The following is a 20,823-nucleotide window of genomic DNA, read 5'->3' as shown; positions in this document are numbered from 1 at the left end:
TTGTTTCAGGAAAATCACCAGCGGGTCAGCATTTTCTTTGACTATGCTAAGCGCAGCAAGAACACCGCCTGGTCCTACTTTCTGCCCATGCTGAACCGCCAGGATCTCTTTACTGTTCATATGGTAAATTTTGAATTGATTAAATTTCTGATCTGGGGAAGAAACACTCTTGGGCTATTTATGACTTAGTAACCTCCCAGTTCCCCCGAGGAGTAACGGCTGTGATGTTAATTTTTCAAAGCAGTGTTTCCATTGATGTTTAGTAATCTGGGGGTATCGGGAAGACAGAGGAGATGGGGTTGCTCTGAGAGAGTTAAAGTTTCGTAGAGTATTTGTCGAGTTCATGAGCATGAAAGCCTTTGGTAATTGCATGAGCAAAGAGCTTTTGATTGTCTGTGACAGGATTAACCACATTTTACTACAGAAATTAAATTTTGTTTAGTTGTTTGTTTTAATGTTTATTTTTGAGAGAGAGAGAGAGAGAGAGAATATCTTTATTTTTTTATTATTATTTTTTAATATCTTAAGCAGGCTCCACGCTCAGCACGGAGCGTGACGAGGGGCTTGATCCCACGACCCTGGGATCGTGACCTGATCTGAAATCAAGAGCTGGACCCTCAACTGACTGAGTCACTGAGGTGCCCCCCAAAATATATTTTCACAAGTGAAATACAAACTTATTTTGGAGGAGTTGGGTATTAAAAAAAAAATCTTGCAGCAGAATGGTTATAAGAGTCCTACTTTTTAAGGTATATGGTGTGATTTTTAGAATCAACATGGCATTCAAGTACATTTCTTATTTTTCAGGCAGCAAGAATTATCGCAAAGTTAGCAGCTTGGGGGAAAGAACTGATGGAAGGCAGTGACTTAAATTACTATTTCAATTGGATAAAAACTCAGCTGAGTTCACAGGTAAAAGATACTTTTTCTAGTATCTTTGAAAGGAATGTGACGCCCATATACAGATTCTTATGGTAATTGTATAAATGGTAAATAAAAAAAACGTTATATTAAAATAATGCCATTTTGAACTACTCTTAGGTATGATAGTATGCTTCACTTTTTCTTTCTTTGACCACCTTCAGCTCAAACTTTTCTGTCTTTTCTGCCACTTGGGGTTTTCCATTCATGCTTTTCAGTGGATGAGGAGGATCTTCCTTCCTGGGGGCTAACCAGCATCACACAGGCGGGGGACTGGAAAGGACTTGCGCGGCTCCAGAGGGGGGACTCATGTAAGGCTTGCAGCAAGTGGAAGGAAACAGTGTAGCAGGAGGCGGGGTGCAGGCCCCGAAGCTAAGACACTTCAGGTGCAGCTCCCACGTCTGCCGTGGGACCCCAAACCTCTGAGATTTGTGCGGGAAATCTTGGATTTGGGGAGAGCCCTTCATTAGTTTGTAGCTGGGATCGTTTATGTCCTTCTGGTCACAGGGTCAGGGCAAGCTGTCGACCAGTGACACCAATAAACAGAATGGCGCCGGGTGCCGCCAGGGACTTTTAAACTGCAGACAACCCGTTGCAGATCAGGGGTCAATCCAGTTATTCTAGTCTTGCCCAAGAGTCCATACAAGGCTGCCAGGCGCCCCCCGGGTAAGCCTGGAGCTGCCGGGTCTAGCTGCGAGGTAACCTGTGGCACCTTCCCAGATGCACCGTATCATCGTGGGATTGAACATTTGGGCCTGAGGTTAGACGTGAAGCCTGCTTGTGGCCATCTTGGTTGCTTTCAGACCTTTCTAGCTCTACTTCCCCACGGAGGAAAACAGCTTGCTGGTTGAATGACGGGAAAAATGAAAGGTTTTCTGTTTTTGTCGTCATGGTTCCCTAGAACAGGCAAAAGATAGGACACTTATGGTGGCTCAGTGGTTCTTTCCTTTAGGCTTCAGTGACTGATAGCAGTGATAAGAGGGAGACTGGGAATGGTTCGCAGAAGAGGGGTGAAGCGAAGGTGGGTGGGGGAGGAGTACTGTGGGGAAGAAAGGGTAGAAGAGAACGAGATTTTGGCGTGGGGGTGGCTCCCGTGAAGAATGGGACCAGGAAAGCAATACTGGCAGTGTATTGTCTGTGTTAGAAATAAAGGTCTATTTGAAATAAAGTTTTGGAAAGTTGTAATTCAGATTTCAGGTGACATTTTAATAGATTCTAATTTGAGGCATAAGAGAGAGACACGATGACATTTTCCTTGGGTTTATTTTTTGTCTTATCGTTGTTTGCCTTTTTGGGGAAGTCTAATTAATTGCCTTTTATATTTGGACAGGGATATTTTGGAGTATCTTGAACACGATTAAGTACTTTTTATATCAGTAGCATAAATTTTAAGTCTCTTTGGCTTAATTTTTAAAAGTATTTTTTCTAAGAGCCACAGATTGGCAGATTTTACTGAATTTGTGAGGTATTTAAAAAACACACTTAGAACACGAAAAATAGGTGTGCAAGGATGAGATTTTAAATTTCTAAGCGTATGGCATTTGGGATCCGAACGCTTAAGCTTCCCCTCTCCCCTCCCTTTTTTTTTTCTTTTTTGAAATTAGCCCTTCCTTTGAACAAACTTTATTTGTTTTAGCGTTAGCTTTATGGTGATGATAGTGAGGCTCTATTGTAACTGGATTCATAAAATGAAAATTGGTAGGAAGAATGTGTACTGCAGTTTGCCACTAACATTTTGGGTTGCTTCATGCTAGATTTTTCCTCGCAGGAATAACATTTATACCGTGCCTCGCAGATGATTTGTCGCTTCTGGAATGATTACGGTTATAACTGCGTCCAGGAAATATCCTTATCATCGCTAGTGGAAGCAAAATATTTCAGTGTCTAGAACAGTTTTCATTAGAACTAAGCTTCTTGGTATTAGATGAATGCTTTTCTTTATCTTTCTGGTTCATTCTTTTTTATCACCTAGTCTTTGGCTTTCTTTGGTTATGGTATCGCGTTTCTGCTTTGCACGTCCTGCTACGAGGTGACTCTTCAGAGTGCCAGGCCCCGTCTGGCTTTGCTTCTCAGAGTCTGGTCACTCCTTCTGCTAGGATCTGAACTGCATTGTCTTTCTTGCCACGGGCAGACACTTCTTCCACAGCCTTCTATCAGGGTCCAATTACCGACTTCTTGTTTAAAGAATGAAACAGGATTATTTGGGATTCTATTTGCTACTTTGCTTAAATGTCATGTGATGGCACTGTATCTGGAAGGTCTCTTCTTTTCTACCATCGTCAGTGTTTTCTCTCTCATAAAAAGGACCACAGTTTCATAATTTTAATAGAAATACATTTTCAAAAGTCCAAAATAGTTGCAAGTTTGGGTTTTTGGTTGACTTCATAGTGACATTTAGGAACTTTTTTCTTTTTTGGTAGTTTAAGCAACGTATGTAGATTGGAGGGCTTCATGCCTGGCATTTAGTACATAATAAATAAAATTAGTTTGAATAAAACTGAATAAAAATATCCTTTCAGAAATTCATTACCACTTTTCTCTTGCACATTTAGCCTTTGACTTTCTACCTTTCCTTTAGTCATTTCTGTAAGTCATTTAGACATTATGTAACGTGTGAATTTCTGATTGTCATTATAAACTTAATAGCATTGCTGTGGATAATCTAATTTTAAGTTCTGTGTAGTATCTTCCCATTAATTAGGCACCTGTTTTGAAAGCATTGCCACAGAAAAGAGTGTAGGTAGTTCAGCTTAAGACAATCATCTTACCTGAAAATCAGTTCAGTAAGTAAATCCTGAGACTTGGAAATTTGCACCAGCTTCACTTAATGAAATTTAGCTGGAGCTTAGTATTCAGTTTATTATTGTTCCTTTTTTAATTATTAAGTTATCTGGGAGAGTGTAATATTTAGAGTATTTCATGTCGCCCCCATGCTTTTTATTAGCTGATGATATTCCATTAAGTAGGGTTAAGAAAAAGAATTATGAAATTTGCTTAGCTCCCTTTTATAAGCTGATAAATTCAGATAAAAATTAAAAACAAAACTAAGTAATAAGTTATTTATTTCATAATAGAAACTGCGTGGTAGCGGTGTCGCTGTTGAAACAGGAACAGTCTCTTCAAGTGATGTAAGTATATTCCTTCTTAATTCACTGGCCTCCTAACACCATGAACATAAGTTATTTTGAGTCATTTAAAATTTTAACGATGTTTTCTAGCTCCGCAAATGTACATCTGTGGATTTGATCTCGCCTCCGGTTAGGGTAGTAGCATTGTAAAAATCATATGTGTGTGTGTACATAGGCACACGCACACCATTTATAAATATTTATGGTCTCTTGGGAGACTGGAGACTTGTTCTTCCTTGTTGCTCTTCTTTTCGGGTCGCTTCATCTCAGACCTGAGAATGAAAGCAAGAGTCTGAATTCAGATCCACAACTGGAGTGAATAATTGTAAAGTTGCTGACGTCGAGCTTCAGTTGTCTGATAACCTCTCCAATATCTGTCTAACGGATACGTGAACAGCATGTCAAGCAGTGGAAAACAGTTCAGTGATGGCTTTGAAACTCGTTACTTACACTGTGTTTCTCAAGGCTTTATGTAGGGCTACGTGGTGGCCAGAACCCCCACCCGCCCCCTTGTTTTTTTTGGCCAAACTCTCCCCACATTTTTGTAGAGCCAAAAGGTTAGAGGTTAAAATGAATCCCGTCTCCCCAAGTTTCCTTCTTGATTAGAATTATCTTCCCCACTTGGGAACAGCTTATCTTTGTTGTACTCAGAATAGCTCGAGAACAGGCAATGAGTTTGGACAAGTAAGGGCCGGCCTGAGTAGAGCCGGTTGAGACAAAGGGACAAAGAAACTTTGAAATGTAGGTGAGGTGCGTCTGTCTTCATCTGTTGGAAATATATCTGGGGAATTGGGAAAAATCTTTAGAGGACAGTGTCTACAACCTGCCTATAGTACCTAAATGAAGCTCTGTGGAAGCCATCTAATGTTCCTACTGATTACCAATACGCCCATAATCTGCATGGGATGTGTTTGTGTGCCCTGAGACTGTAGATGGTAGCGGAACCCATCTTCAAAGCCAAGAGCAGGGCTTCTCTTGGGGCATGGGTTGAAGGATTTGACAAGTAGCATGTTAGGCCAGAAAATAGCTGTTAGCCTTCTGAAATGGAATCAGAACGAGGTGAGCAATCTTGTGGTCAGAGTGGGGTAAGCAGGTGCTAGGTTAGAAGTCCAGATATTCTGCCATAAGCGCATGTTTAAACTGAGAGTCTTTATGACTTGAATTTCTACCAGTTTGAACTTTTGAAAAGTTATTTAATTCATGTGTTAGACTTACTGGTAAGTTTTTTTAAAGGTGTTTTCAGAATCACGTATCTTACAAACTTACTTGCTTGTTAATGTGTTTGTAACTTATTAAAGCTTACACAATGAGTTGCAAGCTCCGGTGACATGGCATTCTCATTTTGTTCTTCTCTGTCCAGTGTATTGGGGGAAAAGAACTAATTAATTCAGTTGGCAGCATATTAGTCAAAGTGGTTTACCTGGTAGACTCCTCTCCATCCCTCCCTAACAGAATTAGCATCGGGTAATTGTGAGTGAGGAGAAGAAGGCCTTTGATTTTGACCTTTTTCCCTTTCATACCCTTCAGACTTGAGCACACTTGCTGTCTCTTCCTGAAAGTTCCTACTTTTTCAGATGGCTATCCGCTTGGAAGGCAGACTTTACTAAGTTGAGCATAAGGTGTTGACCTTTCGTCTGCTACTTGCATTTTAATAGGGGAATCTGGGTTGGTAACTAATGTTTATTGAGCTCTTACTATGTGTTCAGTACTGTTTTGCTCATTGGGCATTTACATCTCTTTGATATTCACGCTCCCTCCCGGATGTAGGTCTTACCGTAAGCCACACTGTATAGATGTGAACAGTGAGGCCGCACGGAATGGCAGCACCGTCTTGCCCAAAGTCATTCAGCTAATGAGTGACAAAATTAGGAAGAAAGGAATTGCTTGCCAAGGGAATTCCTTTTGAGGCAGTGGAAGGGGAATTGGGTCTGGGGGCATTCTCCACGTTGCAGAGCCTGCTCAGACTTGTAAAAATATGGGTAGTGTATCTTAAAATCCCTTTAGGTTTTGAGCATAGAAAAGGTTTGGGAAATTGCATTACATGATATTGCCACTTGATGTCAGTATAAAACACAAGTTTTACACTTCAAAATGTGAACTCCGAATGATCTAATAGTCTTCTCTCTTAAAATGGCCACGGAAGCCTCATCTTGAGTTATAAGTGGATTATTACAAACATTTTTGTTTAAATGACATCACATAAGTGGGCTTGCCTTAGAATGCATTATGTTGTTTTTGCCCAAATATGAAAATGTTAACCAACATCCGATCTTACACACTCACCTTAAACTGTTCGGTTCTTTACTGGCTCTTGAAAGTGAGTACTCAGTCTTCTGTCCTTCTGAGGGAGCCACACAAGCCATGGAAGTTGGTTGGTGCTGATGTCCTGATAAAAAGGCACATACTGTGATCTGTCACGAACGGCAAGACTTAGAAGGAATCTGGGAATTTCGTGTTTGTTTGCTCGTTTTCTTTTGCCTCTGTCTGCCTTCACTTGCACCCGTGTGTGAGGGAGCAGGGTGACTTCTCATTTGGTTCTGATCTCTGGCTGTTTTGTTGTAGAGCCAGTTTAGCATTAGTTATTGCTGGATGAACATTGTTTCACTGATAGGAGTAAGTAACTGCAGGAAGTTGATGTGTTCTCCTTATTCCTTATTTCATCTTGCCTTTTAATGTTCTGGATCCATTCTGTCCACCCGAGCTCTCCATGATGATGGAACTGGCCATCGTGGGAGCCACCGTGTGGCTCTCGAGCGCTCGGAAATGCGGCAAGCGCGAGTAAGAAAGTAAATTTGCAATTTCATTTAGTTTGTTAACTTTTTTATCGAAGTATACATCACATACCATAAAATCCACCCATCTGCGCAGTTCAGGAGGTTTTAGTATATTTACAGAGTTGTGCAGCCGTTACCACAATCTAATTTTATAACATTTCAACCCCTCAGAAAGAAACCCTGTACACGTTAACAGTCATTCTTCATTCCTGTTCCTTGCTCCTACCCTCTAGCAAACACCAGTCTACTTTCTGCCTCTCTCTTCCTCTTCTGGCCGTTTCATAAAATTAGAGCGTACAGCCCGCGGTTGTCTGTGACTGTTTCTTTCACTTAGTGTAATGTTTTCAAGATTCATGCATGTTTTAACACATATTTATAATATTTGAGAATGAGAGAGACGAAATTTAGGGTTTTTTTTTCCGGCTTTTGGCAAGATTTCTTAAATTGTCTTCGGTGGCGGTTCTAATATCCTCATTAATATGAAATTCGTTTTACTCTTGTAATTTAATGCTGTGCCCATGTGACACTTTTCAGTCTTCCGCAAGAGGTAGAGTACTCGGTTTAGTTCTTCACCGCTTCGTTGTTGAGCACATCAAGAGTATCCCCGAGTAGCTGGAATGAGTCAGGAATTCCCGTGTCACGAGTTCGTACAGTTTGGGCCTCTTATTTAACTGCGGTCTGCTCTAGCTGGCGAGTCGTGAGGTCTGTGAGGACCCAAAGTAATTCACAGAGGATGTCTGTGTAAGTTTGACCTGAAGCGGATCTTGGAGGATTTTCGTTGTTCAGTTGCCTTTTATCTTCCTGCCACCAAATTAATACATCTCATTACACACTGGGGACCGTTAAACTGTATGCACAGAATGAACGTTAAGGAGGGAAGATAAGAATCTGTGCGTTTTGTTTCTCTGATCATATTTTTGGAAGGATTATCCAGAGGTATATTCTGGCAGTACAGAAGAAAATTGAGTGGTAAGGTATTTCAGTACAAGACTTCCTTGTACAAATCGTTGTCAAAGCATAGCAATGATTATAACAACAAGTAATCTAAACTTGTACCTTAGATGTGTTCTTGGAAGTTGTATACAAAGCAATAATTTATAAAGTAATATTTTCTCAAGTTCATAATGATTTTTCTGCATAGTAAGGAATCTCATTGGATGCCTAAGCAAATTAGGTTGAAAGCAATGCTTGAAGGACGTTGAGAAACTTGTAAATTAATAGTGAATTGTGTTTTTTTGGTAAAACTTAAGTCTAAGACTAAATTATCTCAATTTGGGCATTAATTTAATCTAGGTATTTTATGAGTATTGACTAGAAGATCTTTTTGCGTAAGCCAACTTCAAGAGAATTTTTGCCCTTCTGTATTTTAGTTCCTGCATATGAGGTAATAAAAATATACCTTACCATTGTTTTGTGCCTTGCAGAACTGATGTGAGTTCAGATTTGAGTAGCAGATGTTTTCCTTTTAATTTGTTAGGGCTGATATTTCCCTTTACTGATGATAAATCAGTTTTGAAGAGTTTAAGTGATTTGCCAAAGATAATTTGGCAAAATTCTTGATAGGCAAAGCCTCTCCCCTTTTCCTTTCCTTCCTTTGTCTTTTTTCTTTTCTTTCTTTCTTTTTTTTTTTTAAATTGTGTCTTAACTCACACAAAGTGAAATACACAGATTTAAAATTTTTTTTTTTTTTAACGTTTATTTATTTTTGAGACAGAGACAGAGCATGAACTGGGGAGGGTCAGAGAGAGGGAGACACAGAATCTGAAGCAGGCTCCAGGCTCTGAGATGTCAGCACAGAGCCTGACGCGGGGCTCGAACCCACAGACTGCGAGATCATGACCTGAGCCGAAGTCGGCCGCTTAACTGACTGAGCCACCCAGGCGCCCCTGAAATACACAGATTTTAAATGTTCAGCTAAAAGAATTGAAACGTCACATGTCCTCGTACTCAGCACTTCCCTTTGGCTCAACTCTTACCAAGGTTGTGGTTATCATGGAACCTAGTACCATAGATTAATTTTGCCTAATCTTGAACTCTGTTGTAATGGAATTGTATTCAGTATGAACTCTTACATATCTGAATTCTCTTGCCAATATTGTGCCAATGAAATTCATTCATATTGCATTTAGCAGTGATTCATTCTTTTTTTTTTTTTTTTAAGTTTATTTATTTTGAGAGGAAGAGGGAGAGGGAGAAAGGAAGAGAGAGAATGAGCAGAGGAGGGGCAGAGAAAGTGGGAGAGAGAGAGAATCCCAAGCAAGCTCTGTGCTCCATACTGAGCCTGATGTAGGGCTCGATCCCACGACCCTGAGATCGTTACCTGAGCTGAAATCAAGAGTTGGATGCTTAACAGACTGAGCCACCTAGGTGCCCCTAGCAGTGATTCACTCTTTTTATTGCTGTGTAGGAATCTATTAAATGAATATTTTCTTTTCTCTTGTTAATGGATATTTGGGTTATTTCTAGTTTTGGGCTGTTGTGAGTAATCTTGCTGTGAACATTCTTGTACATGTCTTTTGGTAGATGTAATCACTGTAATCACTTATGTCTGGAACACTTAATTCTAGGATGGAATTGCTGGGTTGTAAAGTATATATAAATTTAGTAGATACTGCCAATCCGTGTTCTAAATCAATTTACATATCTGTCAACAGAGAATGAGAATTCCAGTTGTTCCATTTCCTTACTGACATTTGACATTGTGTTGTGTTATTTCTTAAAGCGAACGTCTGTGATAGAGTTAAAAATCACACACATAGGTGCACATACTCGTTTTTAGTTCTATGAGGAAGGATTCATGTAATTGTTATGAAGCATTAAATACTTTTCGGACTGTTGAAATGGGCAGTCCTCCATTTCATGTAAAACTGGCTTCTGGAATTTATTTCAGTCAATTTTGTGTTTGAAAAGTTCAACTTAGTGCTTCACCAGGTCTGCTCTGGTGTACGTTTCACTGTCTGTGGGACAGATGCCTTTTACTGCAATACAGACGTGTTATTTCAAGTGCCCGTGATTCCAGGATTTAAGTGAATATTATCTTTGCTCTTTCTCATTTAGTCTGTACTTAAATCCCAGCATTATAGCGGGGCACCTGGGTGGCTCAGTCGGTTGAGTGTCCGACTTTGGCTCAGGTCATGATATCGCGGTTTGTAGGTTTGAGCCCTGCGTCAGGCTCTGTACTGACAGCTCAGATCCTGGAGCCTGCTCCGAATTCTGTGTCTCCTTCTCTCTCTGCCCCTCCCCCACTTGTGCTCTGTCTCTCTCTGTCTCTCAAAAATAAATAAACGTAAAAAAAAATAAAAATTAAATCCCAGCATTATGAAGATGAATATTGAAAATGTATCTAAAAACATTTTATAACATTAGTTTTACTTGGTACAATCTCACCGTAGTTTTTATGTTTATCTTTTGTTGCCAATTTACTTTGTAATTCCTCAGTTTTCAAATTAGCTTGTAAATCTGCAGAGTATGGATCCCTGAGACCATATTTGCCAGGAAGGTGAATTTTATCAGTTGCCGTTTTCCCTTTGCTGTGATTATTCCACCACGATGTAGGAGAGTTTGCATTTCAGCGACATTGGAAAATTTACCCAAGTGATATTCTCTTAAATGTGTTGAGAAGTAAACCTATTTCTCTATACCAGTGAGGTTTGCTGCAGTGAGAGGGCTTGTTGTGGCCAGTTCTCAGCCCGGGATGTCTGGTGTAGCACAGAGAACTCTAGCTTAAGCATAAGAGAGTGGACTCCTAGTGCCAATCCAAGATTAACTCACTATTTTAATTTCAACAAATTATATCACCTTTTTAAGCCTCATCTTGAAAAATTGGTATCATAGTATTTCCCTTTTATTTTTAATTTTAATTTTTGTTTGAAAGGGCTTTGAAAAATACATGGGTTAATAAATAGTTTTTATTAAAAATTCTTAATTTCTTTTTTGACAGTTTTTTTTTTTTTTTAAGTTTACTTATTTATTTTGAGAAAGAAAGACAGTACAGGGGAGGGCTAGCAAAACCCGACATGGGGCTCGATCCCATGAACTGTGACACCATGACCTGAGCCAAAATTACCTGGCTTAACTGACTAAGCCACCCAGGCGCCCCTACCTTAGCAATTTAAATGGCAACTATTATCTGCTTAAGTGAGTGCTTTTATCATAAATATTTTCTAGTAAAATAGGATGATATAAGGTGCAGCCAGAATTGACTAGCAATTCATATTAGTTCTTAAATTGAGATAAAATACTAGACAATTTCATAAGATCCATACTACCAAACAGATTCAGTTTTGGCTCCAAAAGGAAATAGAATAATAGTGCTATGTTGTATGTATTTCTGCAGTATTGATTGTTATCAGCGTAAGATTTTGGCCAAACTTTCAGTTACTGAACCATCTCTGTTAGAGCCCCATTCATTTGGAATTTGTGCAAGATAGGACGTTTGTTTGTATTTCCCGTTTGTTCGTTCAATCCAGAAATAGGTATTGAGGTACCTGGGTGGCTCAGTCGGTTAAGCATCTGACTCTTGATTTCGGCTCAGGTCATGATCTCATGGTTTGTGAGCTCGAGCCCCGTGTTAGGCTTTGTGCTGACAGTGTGGAGCCCGCTTGGGATTCTCTCTCTCCCTCTCTCTTCTGCTTGCTTGCTCTCTCTCTCTCTCTCTCTCTCTCTGAAAATAAATAAACTTAAAACAAAGAACCATGTATTGAGTGCCAACAGGTACAGTGCATGGTTCTGAAAGAGTAGCACTGAACAGGATGGGCAGGACTCCTGGCTTCATAGGCCTTCATTTTACTCAGGGAGGACAGCATTAGACAAGTTAATTAGGCTCTTTGATTATTTTAGTACCCTTGTAGCAAGGCTTGTAGGAAAGGAGCACGGGTCCACGAGGGTGCGGTGGGGCGGGGGGTGGGGGGTGGTGGTCTCATCTGGGGCCAGTTTGCTCAGGCTTCCTGAGGAAGCAGGGGATAGGCCTGTGCCTCCAGCGGAGGGAAGCGTGTGGAGAACATCGCAGGGGAGGGAGAGCAGGCGGGGAGATAAGGCAGGTCCAGGACATTCAGGGCCTTAGGGATCACAGAGGGCTTTAGAGCTTCTCCTTGGCAGGGGAAAGAAGCCATGGGAGCATATTAAGAGGGGGAGTCACATGGCACAGAGCAGCCATGGGAAGGAGGCCAGCGTGGCACCGGACCTGGTAAGCAGTGCTTACCAGAGCGTCAGCACTGCTCCCTCGATGGCTGCGTGCCTTGCTTGTTTACTTTCCTGGGCTTCTGTCACTTGTCTCCTCAGCATTGGGTGCCTCCAGAGATCCTGTGTAACAGAATGGAATTGCTGGGTTGTAAGGTGTATGTAAATTTAGTAGATGTCGCCAGTCAGTGTTAAGTCAATGTACAGATCCATCAACAAAGTATGAGAATTTCCACGTCTCCCTCTCTGCATTTCCTGTTTCCTTTTCTTAACAGTATTTTTGTTGCATTGGATTTGTCAGATTCCAGTGCGCTCTGTAATTTACTGTGAGTGTGTGTACACTTTTCTTCTTTCTGCATTGGACTGTAAACTCCCTGATGGAAGGAATTGCGGTCTGTTTGTTCATGGTCGTGTGTCCAGTGCAAGAACAGTGTCTTGCACATAGAAGGCACTCAGTAAATATCTGTTGAATGAATATTGAGTATAGACCTGTAGAGTCTTTCTGGGGAATAGTTGAGAACTTAGAAAGATGGAGGCCTTATGTCCCTTACTGGTTTCTGACCGTGCAGGCAATCTGAGGTTGTAGCTGTCAAGCAGTTTTTCTACAGCTGCAAGGGCAAATGGGCTTCTTCGTCTTTGGTTGGATTCTAAGGACAAATACATGTGAAAATAAAGTGGAATCCCTTCTGCTTATCAGATAATATAAGCAACCAAATAGACGCTGTTGAATTAGGGAATACTTCTTCAAAGTTGAGAGAGCACAGGGGGGTTAAAATCTTTATGTAAATGGTTAAAAATGCAGTAGATCTCTATGTATAAGATTAAATGGAAGAAGAAAATTACAAGTGAAAGTTATAGTATAATCTTATTTTTTTTTTTCAAAAAAGAACGTATAATGCATAGAAACTTTCTACAGTATTACACAGAATATCTACTAACTGATTACATCGTAGGAATGGTACTGAGGGGTGAGAAGAGGGATGTTTTATTTCATGCTTATTCTGTATTGAATTTTTAATCATAAATATGTACAAAGAATTTCATGTAAAATTCAGGTCGATACAAGTCATATTAATACACAAATATTAATGAGATTCTGTACTATTTGTCTAGTTTATAGCTGTACCTAGTACCCGGAAGCAGCTCACATAGTGATGGTGCCTGTTACCCTTGGGTGTTCCAAGCATGGGGTCAGGGAAGGTCAGCTGGAAAAACGAGGCTCTGGTACTGCTCCAAGGGACGGCACGGAGATCTCTTCCTCGTTTGATTCTCTCTTGTGGCATTTCTGTGTGGAAGGAGCAATCTTTGATTACCTCAAACACTGCTTCATCAGTGTCTGTGATGGTGGTTTGTGATATCGTTCTGCGAGATAGACTGTTTCTCTGCCTTTCGCTTCTTGTTCAGTTTGTCTTTGTTTGAAATCTTTTGACATTTCAGGGTTTTCTAATTAGCAACTGCAGCTTTTTCAAGAATACTTTTTATTTATTTATTTTTAAGTTTACTTATTTATTTTGAGAGGCAGGGAGGAGCAGAGAGAGGGGAGGGGGAGGAGAGAATGAATCCCAAGCAGGCTCTGCGCTGTTAGCATGGAGCCTGATGTGGGACTTGATCCCACGAACCATGAGATCGATCGTGATCTGAGCTGGAATCAGGAGTCAGATGTTTAATTACTGAGCCGCTCAGGTGCCCTGAGAATACTTTTTAAAGTCCTGATAGAATAGGAAATGCTAGCAGAAAGAAAAATATATACAGCAGGAAGGTCAAGATTGTGTTCACATTGAACCGTATGGAGGACAGTAGTACATTTCTATAATTATCACAGAAATCAGCTTAAGGGAAATGACAGTATGGAATTTGGGGGCTTCTATATTTTGTCCTTTTTTAAAGAAACAGTATCTTGGTAGGCAGAAAACTAAAAATCACTTCACTTGGACAAAATATATGTTAAAACTTCAGGTTCTTGGGTGCCTGGGTGGCTTGGTCGGTTAAGCGTCCGACTTCGGCTCAGGTCATGATCTCATAGTTCATGGGTTCGACCCCGCGTCAGGCTCTGTGCTGACAGCTCAGAGCCTGGAGCCTGCTTTGGATGCTGTGTCTCCCTCTCTCGGCCCCTCCCCAGCTTGCGTTCTGTCTCTCTGTCTCTCAAAAATAAATAAACATTGAAGAAAAAAAAATTTTTTTAAACTTCACGTTCTGCTTTTTTCCTCTTAAAGCCAGATGGCGTGCATGTGCGCCCCCCCCCACCCCATACTCACACAAAGGGCAAGAATAGAGTTTTATGTGTGGCACAAGGAAGCAATTAATTCCATCTGGAGAAATGAGAATACAGTAGTAGATGCAGAAGCAGACACGTATTGAATATTGAATGACAGATACCACCGAAAACTCTTTCGTACATGAACTAATGAAATTATACCCACATTCCATGGGATTTGTCCTATTACCACCATTTTATAGGTAGGAAGCTCATTCAAGGTCACGTGGCTTGTAAGTGGCTGAGTGTGATGGGCTGGCGCGAGAGCCTTTGTTCCTAACGCTCACGCTGTGTGTTACCGCCTTCCGTTCATGGCGGAGGAGTTAACAGTTGGTCTGAGACTTGGCAGCAGGTGAGCCAATGCAGACGGAGAAGAGAATGGGGAGAGAGCTGTGCAGTCAGTAGTCAGAGGTAGAGGTCTGGTTCTCAGGTGAAAGTAACTGTAGAAACTCTTAAGGTCACTGGTGATCCGAGCATTATTATTGTCATTATTAGTGGGTGATAAGATACAAAAGTAAAAATTTGGTGACGATTCTTTTAAGAAACGTTTCTGTATTGGGAGATAGATGCAGAGGTTGGTACAAAGTTTAGAGACTTTAAGGTGGGAAAGGATTGAGTATATTTAGAGGCTGAGGAGAGGAAACCAATCCGAGAGACCGAAGGTGTAGGAGAGGGGTCTGATGGACGACACATCACGTGGGAGGAATGGGATGTACATGTTGGCTGGGGCTGAGGGTCATGGACAGGAAGTTTTCCCGTCTCCTAGGCGAGAGAGGGGCAAGAATGGCTGTAAGTATAGTTCTGTTTTTGGGGTGAGATGTTGGCAGCTGGTGAATCTCTAAGTAATGGTCCATATATTTTCTCATACTGCTGAGAGTGAGGGAAGAGAGTGGGACAGGATAGCGGTGAGTGTGTGAGTGGCAGAGAGAACAGTCTAGAATTGCACGACGGCTTTGCAGGATTGTATGATTTTCTTTAGCAGTATTGAATTACCTTTGTCTGGGACTAGAGATGGTGATTTGTTGGCTTGATCGAAGCCTTATTTAGAAAAAAAATGGTTGAGTAATTTTTATACATGAGAGTAATAGGACAGTGTAAGTGACAGATAAGGAAGTGATATAATTTACTTTGTTTAATTGAAGGCAATAATTCAATCATCTGCCAATGTTGCCTTGACTGTATACTTTGAAAGTGATTTCGGGACTGGCATTTGGACTCCCTCATTATGTGTAATAGGCGTGAGTACAGTTTTAGAGCCAGGATCTTTAATATGCGCATTTATAATGTGAATCCGGAAGCTGTATGACAATGAAGAATCCATATTTGAAATGTATCATGTATTTCAATGTAGCATAGTAAATGGACAGGAAAATAGGCTTACAGTGAACCAAGAAATTTTTGTGTTGAGGGGCGCCTGGGTGACTCAGCTGATTAAGCATCCCGCTTCGGCTCAGGTCATGATGTCACGGTCCGTGAGTTCGAGCCCCGCATCGGGCTCTGTGCTGACAGCTCAGAGCCCGGAGCCTGCTTCAGATTCTGTGTCTCCCTCTCTCTGACCCTCCCCTACTCATGCTCTGTCTCTGTCTGTCTGTCTCTCTCTCTCTCTCTCTCTCAAAAAAAAACAAAAGCCAAAAACCAAAAAAAACATTAAAAAAAAATTTTGTGCTGAGAGGAAGTTGATGATAAATGGAAGAGGAGAGAGTGCCCTAGGTTGCATTTTTATTCACTATATGTGGAAACCTTGCTTAGGCTATCCCTCTAAACAAGAAAAATGGAATTCATCTTTCAAAAAGGATTACTACCTGCTGACTAAATTGGAAAAATAACATTTTTTTCCCATTATGGAAGATTATTTTAGAACTGAAAATTCACATTTTTTTTTTTTTTTTGGTCATTTCTGTTAATGTTTTGAGTTTTCAGGCAAATTGTATTAATGGATATATCGTGCTTTTGGGAAACTGTTCACTACTTTTAAAATCCAAGATAACATTTTCTTGATATCCTTTGGTACTTCCGCCAAATGTACTTATATCGTTGTGTTTTTGTGATCGAATGCCTGGAATTTCTTTGAAGTGTTAGGTTTTAATGGACTTTGTTTGAAAACACAGAGCCTAGTAGCAGCGTGTATATTAGGTTTTGTGAATTTCTATAACATCCGTGATTCTCTCCATTTTCTTTTTTATTAGCATGTTCTTTAAGGCTAGAGTCTGCAGTTTCCTCTGCTCTCTCTGTTCTTCTAGATGGGGGGCGGGAGGTTCATGGTAAAAATTTGGACAAGAACCCAGGCCGGGTGTTGCTATTAGCTTTACTAAAATGGAGGTGCCTGCATTGTTCCTGGGGGTATTATTCCTGTCTATTTCAAGTTCCAGATTTAACCTCAGTTTTTCTAGAACAGTGCTGTGGAACTGATAGCTGTTAGAAATGATAGAGCACCTTTTTCAAACGTTTCGACTTCTTATGTGCTGTATGGTGGTTGTTTTTTTGAAGTCCCCATTTATTGCATTTCTGTGCAATGCCTGGCTCTATGCTAAAGGCATTACTTAACTTAGTCCTAACAACACTCCTTCGGGATGTGTGGGGTGTCATCCTCATTAAGGACAAAGGTATCGAGTATTGGGAAGGTTCAGTGACTTACGTCCGTTTAAGTACAGGCCCATCTCCAAGCGTAGAGTTTTATCTTTTTAACCTTATTCGACATTTCTACGGTTATGAAGAGCAGTATCGTCTCTACGGTGCCCCGTTCAGGGCTGAGTGAGACATCGCGAGATAACACTTACCAAACCATAACAAGGAAAGGGTTACTTCTTTCCTTGATTTCCCTGTGTGCTGAGTAATCTTGAGCTATGTAGGTTTAACCTGGCAGAGAAAAACAGCCTCATCTCTAGGAGGTAGAGAGAAAAGCAAAAACGAAGGTTGGTTTTTGAAGATATGTTAGGGACATTTGGATGTTCTGATGATAAGAACCTCTAGCTAAAAAAAAAAAAAATCCGGACTTTCCGTGTATGCACGATCCACGCCTTTAAGTGCTTGTCAACCTGAAACCTTGTCCTTCTGCTTGTGTAGAGTTCTCAGTACGTGCAGTGTGTCGCCGGGTGTCTGCAGCTGATGCTTCGGGTCAATGAGTACCGCTTTGCCTGGGTAGAAGCGGATGGGGTGAGCTGGTGAGTGCCCTTTCGCTTTTAACGAGTAACATTTAAAAGCTTCCCTCCTTGACATTTGCAAAGAAATTAATGCACTGAATCATCTAAAGGGAGTTTTTTTTTGTTTTTTTTTTTAAGGCTGTTTAGCAGTGGATTATGCTAACCTTCATGGAAGTCCGTAACTCCTAAATGAAATGTTTCCCCTCTCCCTCACTTGGTCTGTGCTATTTGTAAGAGGTTAAGGACTCTTAAAAGCCTGATGCTTGACAGAACAAATTCTAGGTACTCAGAATAGGAAAAAAAAAAAAAAAACAAAAAACAATTATAAAATATCTTGTGGTAAATGCAGGCAAAAATCAGCAAGAAAAGGTCTTATCCAGAAAAATGAATGTGACCCATTCTTTGTAATGCTGTGTAATTAGCCCATTCTCTGTGGGGTCCTAATTTGCAGGCTCAGAAACCTGGAGGGGCTGCCCTCTCAGGTTAGCAAATGTACTTATATGAGAACTCCCCCCAACACCAAAACAAACAATGCTCTTTTACTACCAGAAAGTCCATTTATTTATTCATTATGGGAGATCTCATGCTTTTTTTTTTTTTTCTTTAACGTTTATTTATTCTTGAGAGAGAGAGAGAGAGAGAGAGAGAGAGAGAGAGAGAGAGAATCCCAAGCAGGCTCCATTCTCCGCATGGAGCTCGATGCGGGACTCAGTCTCACGAACTGTGGGATCATGACCTGAGTGGAAATCAAGAGGGGGACACTTAACTGCCTGAGCCACCTGGTGCCCTAACAAATTAGTAATCTTATATTAACATGTAAAATTTCAATCTTTTTATACTTATTTAGCCTTCAGTATGTCAGGAAAAACAGTCATCACAATTTGCCATGTGGACAATTTTCAAAAATATATATATTTGGTCATTTTATGGATAATTGGTAGACTTATGAATAAAGCAATAGTGAAAAACAACCATTTGAAATTCTGTAAGAATTTTTTCATGGTAAGTCTTTTTGTAGTAAGTGGATTTTGGTGCACCAACGTCATAAAAGATGAAAGAAAACCATCACATATCCTTTTAGCAAAATGGAATGGTGCAGGCTCTTGTTGCAAAATATCGTTGGAGCCTTTCACGTTGAACAGCTAAATAGGTGAGAATACCCTATTTCCTTTCTTTGTCCTTAGAAATATATTTTCACTTATTGCCTCTTGAGTTTGAGAAAATGCATTTATGATACAGTCAGCTGAAAACTCACAGTTTGAGGTTTCACGTATGTGACCAATTTTATCATCGTTGTTAATAGAATGCCGTCTGTCTCCGCTTTCAACTTCTGATTCATCTAATAATTACGAGACGCCTTCCTCAGGTAACTGCCATTATGGATGGAAAATAAAAAGTTCTGAATTCTTTGAATTTGCAGTGTTCACACAGTGTCAGGAGACTCAGCGAAAGGACTCAAGGGACCCAGCATGTAGTCATTCTCACGGCTGGGATTTATTTTTAGAGACACAGTGGATCAGGCCGCGTCTGGAGGAATCCATGTTAGGCTTCCGTATGTTCTCTCCCCGCAGTAGTGGGGGGTCGCACGGCCTACTTTTTCCCCAGTGGTGAAAATGTAGCAACATTTGTGTGACGTTTCTGCCCAGGAACCCCTGTAGAGACTAAGCACCTGTGGTTTTCAAATTTTTTTTAATGTTTATGAGAGAGAGCGAGAGCGAGAGAGAGAGAGAGAGAGAGAGAGCGTGCACACAACAGAGCATGAGCTGTGGGGGGGAGGAGGGGGTCAGAGAGAGAGGGAGACACAGAATCCGAAGCAGGCTCCAGGCTCTGAGCTGTCAGCACATAGACGCGGGGCTCCAGCCCACAAACCACGAGATCATGACCTGAGCCGAAGTTGGACACTTACCGGACTGAGCCACCCAGGCACCCCAAGCACCCATGGCTTTTATTGGAGGTTTATCAGACACCCTCTGCCTACCACGCAGCAAAATTCCAGACTCCAGAATATATTGTTTAGGTGCAGTGAGCCATCTCTGTCATTTAGGGAGAGTTTTGTATCAGTGTAGGAAGTTGTTTACCACTAAAGTTCCTGGAAGCCAGCCGAAGGCTGACTGTGGACGCGGACTTTCCTAAGAATAGCAGTTTCAGGACTACGATGTTGCTTTTTTTATTGCGCAGAAACCTAAAGGTAGACTACGGAGACGGTATTTCCAGCCTTTTTACCTTCGTTACGAACGATGCAGTGCTCGCCTCAGCAGCACACATACTAACATAGGAGCGACACAGAGATCAGCTTGTCCCCTGTGCAGGGATGACATATAAAGTTGGAAGAAGGATGCAATATTCGGGGCAATGCAGTAGAAAGGATAATTTCGTTATTATTATATCATCTTCCTAGGTGATTGCATCATTCTCCGATTTTCTTTTTTTTTTTTTTTTTAATTTTTTTAACGTTTATTTATTTTTGAGACAGAGAGAGACAGAGCATGAACGGGGGAGGGTCAGAGAGAGAGGGAGACACAGAATCTGAAACAGGCTCCAGCGGGGGAGGGTCAGAGAGAGAGGGAGACACAGAATCCGAAACAGGCTCCAGGCTCTGAGCTGTCAGCACAGAGCCCGACGCGGGGCTCGAACTCACAGACTGTGAGATCATGACCCAAGCTGAAGTCGGACGCTCAACCGACTGAGCCACCCAGGCGCCCCTCTCCGATTTTCTTATATTTTAGTCTTTAATTTATTTTTAAGCATAGTTGGGAATAATGAATGTATAATGATGCAATAATATTTAGGATAATAAAATACTGTAATTGTTCAAATTATGGGCAACATAAAAGCACTGAGATCCCGTAAGCGCATCTTAGGTTTATGAATGGATCCAACAGACCTGTATAGTGATTGAAGAATAAATTGAATTTCATTCTGTTACATACAAAATAGATTTTTTTTGTTCCCTGGAAGATCTGGAAAACAGAATAAAAGTCGTGAAACAGCAACTTCTACACATAGTTAGAATTGCTCAGAAAATAAACCCAAATACCGAAGTTAACCAAATGTGGCTGTTCTAATTACTGCAGTATTTCGGAGGACAGTAAGCAGTGTTATTAACTGTTTCCGTTAGCAACAAGCACAGGGACACATACAGTGTAGAATACTGTGTTCAGCATGTCCAGTTTGACATACTAATGACTGCTAATTAGATTTAAAGTAATCAAAAATAATAGAGACCTTTAGGTTGAGAGCGGGCGTTAATCAAGGTATAACATGTTAACTTGCTGATAGTGTAGCAATCTAAAAAAGTCACTTAATCTTTTCACCTTTAAAGAAACAAACCATGTACTTTCTACTTGTCCATTTCTTTTGTTTAGAATTGAAAGGTTTCTTTGTTTCTTTTCTTGTTTTTGGAATTCCTCAAATCACAATTAGGAGTC

General features: G+C 40.8%; 1 protein-coding gene and 1 non-coding gene across 4 annotated transcripts in view; both read left to right on the top strand.

Moving 5' to 3' along the window:
- Positions 1-20,823, top strand: part of ATP6V1H (ATPase H+ transporting V1 subunit H) — a 110,773-nt gene that overhangs the window by 19,265 nt on the left and 70,685 nt on the right. For 2 of the 3 annotated variants that reach the window (XM_019435248.2, XM_019435246.2), the window contains exons 5-8: positions 10-123; positions 808-912; positions 3,996-4,049; positions 17,319-17,416. In XM_019435248.2, the coding sequence (XP_019290793.1) occupies positions 10-123; positions 808-912; positions 3,996-4,049; positions 17,319-17,416 (371 nt within the window). The remainder of the gene's footprint in view (positions 1-9; positions 124-807; positions 913-3,995; positions 4,050-17,318; positions 17,417-20,823) is intronic. The other variant, XM_019435247.2, reaches the window with a different exon arrangement.
- On the top strand, positions 19,638-19,741 carry LOC128775415 (U6 spliceosomal RNA). The gene has a single exon (XR_008420135.1). It is a non-coding gene; the product is annotated as a U6 spliceosomal RNA (small nuclear RNA).

The sequence above is a fragment of the Panthera pardus genome, unplaced genomic scaffold (assembly GCF_024362965.1).
Source record: "Panthera pardus isolate Hobbes unplaced genomic scaffold, ASM2436296v1 HiC_scaffold_7, whole genome shotgun sequence".
Classification (NCBI taxonomy): domain Eukaryota; kingdom Metazoa; phylum Chordata; class Mammalia; order Carnivora; family Felidae; genus Panthera; species Panthera pardus.
The sequence above is the reverse complement of the archived record's forward strand: the minus strand, read 5'-3'. Positions and strand labels throughout refer to the sequence as shown.